Source organism: Phalaenopsis equestris, unplaced genomic scaffold (assembly GCF_001263595.1).
Source record: "Phalaenopsis equestris unplaced genomic scaffold, ASM126359v1 Scaffold183565, whole genome shotgun sequence".
In the NCBI taxonomy this organism is placed as follows: Eukaryota; Viridiplantae; Streptophyta; class Magnoliopsida; order Asparagales; family Orchidaceae; genus Phalaenopsis; species Phalaenopsis equestris.
The window spans coordinates 1-573 of NW_018203514.1; the positions used below are offsets into that span (position 1 = coordinate 1).

At 41.5% G+C, this 573-nt stretch overlaps 1 protein-coding gene across 1 annotated transcript; it reads right to left on the bottom strand.

The window, feature by feature from the left end:
* Positions 1 to 6: 6 nt before the first annotated feature.
* LOC110034328 lies at positions 7 to 544 on the bottom strand (the record flags this gene model as incomplete). The annotated part of the gene is made up of 2 exons (XM_020738604.1): positions 7 to 229; positions 327 to 544. Coding segments are annotated over 2 exons (417 nt in total), but the record flags the coding sequence as incomplete, so codon positions are not given.
* Between the last annotated feature and the right edge of the window lie 29 nt (positions 545 to 573).

The following is a 573-nucleotide window of genomic DNA, read 5'->3' on the forward strand; positions in this document are numbered from 1 at the left end:
TCGGACCGTCAGGAATAATTTTTGTATAACTCACACCCGAGCTTTATTGGCCTCGGCGCAAGCAACTTCTAAATCACCAATGAAGAAAAGTATCCGATCAGATATATGAGAGCCGCACGCTTCTTCATCTTCGATTGACTTTTTTCCATTCCATTGCCCTAAATGCCGCTGAATCTCGCCCTGATGAATCAAATAGCAGTCATCCCCTTCCTTTATTATCTTCAATCCCCTGAGATTTGAAGTTCAAAATCAAGTAATGAACCGAAAAGGATAAATTTGCAAATACTAAGATTGGTTTAAATATGTTTTAGAATAGGGGCATTTACAGGCCGTATCGATCGCATCGGTGTTGGATCGCATAAACTTGCTGCCATGATTTGGAATGGTGAGGAGAGAAAAAGTTTGCCAGATCTGCTCCCCATCTGAGTAAGAAGAGCTGAAGCCATAGGGCATCATCAGAAGCTGCTTTCTTCCACTTCCTGCACACTGATTTGGGGTTTGTGTTTAGGTTTCGTTTTGATTCAGAGGAGAATTTAGCAGGTATCAATTAATTAGAGAGAGAGAGAGAGAGAG